This window comes from Phaethon lepturus, unplaced genomic scaffold (genome assembly GCF_000687285.1).
Source record: "Phaethon lepturus isolate BGI_N335 unplaced genomic scaffold, ASM68728v1 scaffold34479, whole genome shotgun sequence".
Lineage (NCBI taxonomy): Eukaryota > Metazoa > Chordata > Aves > Phaethontiformes > Phaethontidae > Phaethon > Phaethon lepturus.
The window spans coordinates 8,441-11,812 of NW_010564641.1; the positions used below are offsets into that span (position 1 = coordinate 8,441).

The 3,372-nt window shown below is 49.7% G+C and overlaps 1 protein-coding gene across 1 annotated transcript in view; it reads right to left on the bottom strand.

Annotated features, from left to right (window-relative positions):
- Positions 1 to 2,379, bottom strand: part of LOC104626904 (G1/S-specific cyclin-D3-like) — a gene marked incomplete at its 3' end in the record, with an annotated part of 9,321 nt that extends 6,942 nt beyond the window's left edge. The window contains exon 1 of the mRNA XM_010294934.1: positions 2,162 to 2,379. Within this exon, the coding sequence (XP_010293236.1) occupies positions 2,162 to 2,332 (171 nt within the window). The remainder of the gene's footprint in view (positions 1 to 2,161) is intronic.
- Positions 2,380 to 3,372: the final 993 nt, after the last annotated feature.

Sequence of the window (3,372 nt, forward strand, 5' to 3'; positions counted from 1 at the left end):
AACCTCTTGGGGGGAACAAAAAAAGGACTCCGAGTGAGAAGGCATGAGTATTTCAGTGCAAGAGTGAAGGAAAGCCTCCAGGGATGCCACACATTAACCGCATCTCCTAACTGTTCTCTTTTGGAAGAAGCCTGCTACAAACAAAGCTCAAGATTCAACTGAAAAAGTAAACCCTCACCAAGAATAAATCAACAAATAAATCAGAATGAAATACAACTGGGATCCATCGGAGATACGCACAAAGTGTCCACCAAGCCGAATTCCTTGTAGCCCAAGTCCACGCTGCAGAAATCACTAGAATGTGCTATGATGATCTCCCCTGCTCTGCAGGGATGATGACAGCAGGACTCCCTGTAAAGTCTGGATCAGAGAGGGAGATGGAGGTGAAGCATGGTGGTAAGCTCACCTTCCTGCAACCCATATTCCTGTTTCAGACATATTGACCGAGAGCTTATCCATCAGTCTGAAGGAACAGAAACCTGACGCTGGCCCACAACATGGATTTTGATCAGCTCTGTGCTCCTGAGGGCATGGAGAGCACTGTCCGCGCTTTGAAATGCGGCTTGCTTGCCTACAAGACCACCGTTAGGCATCTTCTGCTCACCTTGTCGCCTCTCCAACAGAGGCAACTTTTGCTGCCCCAGCAGAAAAGTGAATGCAAACCAACTCCCATTCCCCCCTGCCCTTTTTTTCCAGCAAAATGTTAACCCCCTCATTATCACAGGGCCAACAGGAACCCTTCCATTACAGACTGGCATTAGCTCCGTGTGGTGGATCCCAGCCTTGGGAAGATACTTATGCTGGATGGGAAAGTGCTCTCAAGGATGAAGCTTTACTGACAGAGCAGGAGAAAGCCTTTGCACACAGAGGTTTTGCGGCAACCCCCTGCAGCAGGATGCTGCAGTAGGACCACAGCTCAGCCTCCAGAGAAGCAATGAGCACTTGTCTTTCCTCTGTGTGTTCCCAACCCTCACCACTACTCATCGTAATGATCCACATATTTTTTTTCCGTGAGTGCTACTTAAGGCAACAACCACCCACAAATGACTACAGGGAGAGGGGTATGGAGGCGAGGGGATTTTCCCCAGCCTTCACTAGCACTTGGAAAAACCATGTTCATATGAGGGTTCCTCAGTTACCAGAACTGCCTTCCGATTCACACCTGAAAGTTTTGTGGGTTCACTCCCCACCCTGGGGACAAATCACACTCAGATCATCTCACCCACCCCAGCCCAAAAAAACACGCCTTTAATAAGGCAATGACTAACCCTGAGAAATTCTCGTAGACAAACCGTCTCCAGGGATGTTTGTTACTCGAAGCGAGGTGGCTGTTTCCTCCCGAGGGCTCTGATCTAACAGCACGGAAGGCCCCCAAGAAAAGGGGTTCTCCAATTTCCTCCCCACTTGGTGAAGTTGAACTCAGATTTGGATCTTTGCTTTGAATTTTTATCAGACATGAAAATGCTTTGCCTTTCAAAGCACGCAGCTTCTGCCTGGGCATCCAACAGAAGAGGCAAAGTAGCCCTGCTTTAACTCAAGGGTGTGGAGCACGACCTGGGCAGCAGCAAGGTCCCGCTCATTTCCATCACCTTGGCAGCATCATCAGCCTCAACGGTACAACCCAGCCAGCTGGATCCCAGGTCAGAAAAGCTCCTGCCCATTTTGCTGGTTAACTCTGCACTTGAAGCTTCGTTTTTCCTACTGGTGTGGAAATGCATCTCCCACGTCGTGCCCCTTTGCAGCCGGGGCAAGTGCGAGCCACACGCCCCAGCGGCAGCCCCCGCCTCGTGCCCCACCGCCTGCGCAGACACGAGCCTTTGTTCTCCAGAGCTGTCACTCGAGAGCGAACAAGCGCCCGACAGCGAGCTCACCGTGGCAGCTCTGCGCTGGCGACGAGTGCTTAAGGTACAAGAAACTTTATAACCTGGACGTGACAAGTCTGCTTCCCACAACAGGGACGATGGCAAGGTCTCCACCAACAGACATCACACCCACTGGGGAAAAGGAGGGAAGGTTGGTTGGGGAATACAGAGGAAGGTGAAGAAATGGGAGAAAGAGAACAGGAGGAAGCATGGAGGCAGGTATGCTGCCAAGTAGCAGAATGCAGGAGATAAGAGAGCTGGGGAGGAGGTAGAGAGCTCTTTGAGATAGGGGTGGTTACCAGGAGCTGCTGAGGTGTGATGGAGTTGTCTGTGTAAATGCAGAGTTTCTCCACGGTCAGGGGCATGGTTTCTCGCAGCTTGGAAGCCAGGAGCATGCAGACTGCTCCCAGAAGCTGCAAGTGATTTTTCCGCATGCGGACTGATGACAGGTAGCGATCCACGTAATTCATGGCCAAGGGGAAGACCTCTTCCTCGCACTTCTGCTCCTCGCACACCTGACAAAACCCAATTACAAAAATAAAAAAACATAAAAGGAAGTTTTAATCAGCACAGGACTCCCAGATCCTGCCTGCACTGCAGCTTCAAAGCTTCTGGTCATGATGGTGTTTCACACTTATCTGCAGGGCTTTGAAGGCACCTTGGTGCTAAGGAGTAACTTAGCTTCAGGTGTTAAGCCTATGACTTCAGTGGGATTACACCACCCACAAGTTTGACCAATGCCTTAAGACTTCATCTTCCTGTGGAAAGCAGCAGAACTTACATGTAGCTAGAAAGAGTGCACAAATAAGTTCAGACCAAAATTGCTTTATTTGGACCCTTTTTTATGTCCCCTGTTGGGGATGTCTCCAGCCAGCTGTACAGCAAAGCTGCCATTTTCTGCTCTGGGGGGACTGGGAACCTCATGAGAAAATGAACAATTCCAGCGTATCTCAGCTGGAGACCTAATAGGGCAGAACCCACAGTCACTTCTGGCAATTCCACCTTAAGTGGTCCACAGACACGGGAAGAATCAATGGCAGAGCCCAAATCAATGGTCGAGTCTGAAAGCCTTCCTCCTCCCTCAGCCACACTTGTGCCACAGCCATGAACGAATCCAGGAGCTCTGAAATTCAGTCCTCCGCTCTCATTTCTCAACCAGTATCAAAACACTGGTCATATTTAACTTCCTTCTTTCAATGCAACCGTAAAAATATTGAGGTTTCTTCTCATACAGCAGCAAACACCACCATTCTCCTTCCCCTGCGCAGACTGCCATAGCGCCGGGGCCACCGACACGCACGGTCATGGCAACTGCCAAGTGTCATCCACTTCTCGACTGCCTTTAGGGCTTCGCCAGAACAGGCTCCAAAGCAGCATTTATCTAACTACGCTTCTCGGAAAGGGAATTGCAGAAACAGAACAATAATAGCAGGGGGAAAAAAAAAAACAACAAACCAACTTTAAAAAGCAAGATGTTCATTATTTCTTTTGACAGAAGCAGCAGCTTCTT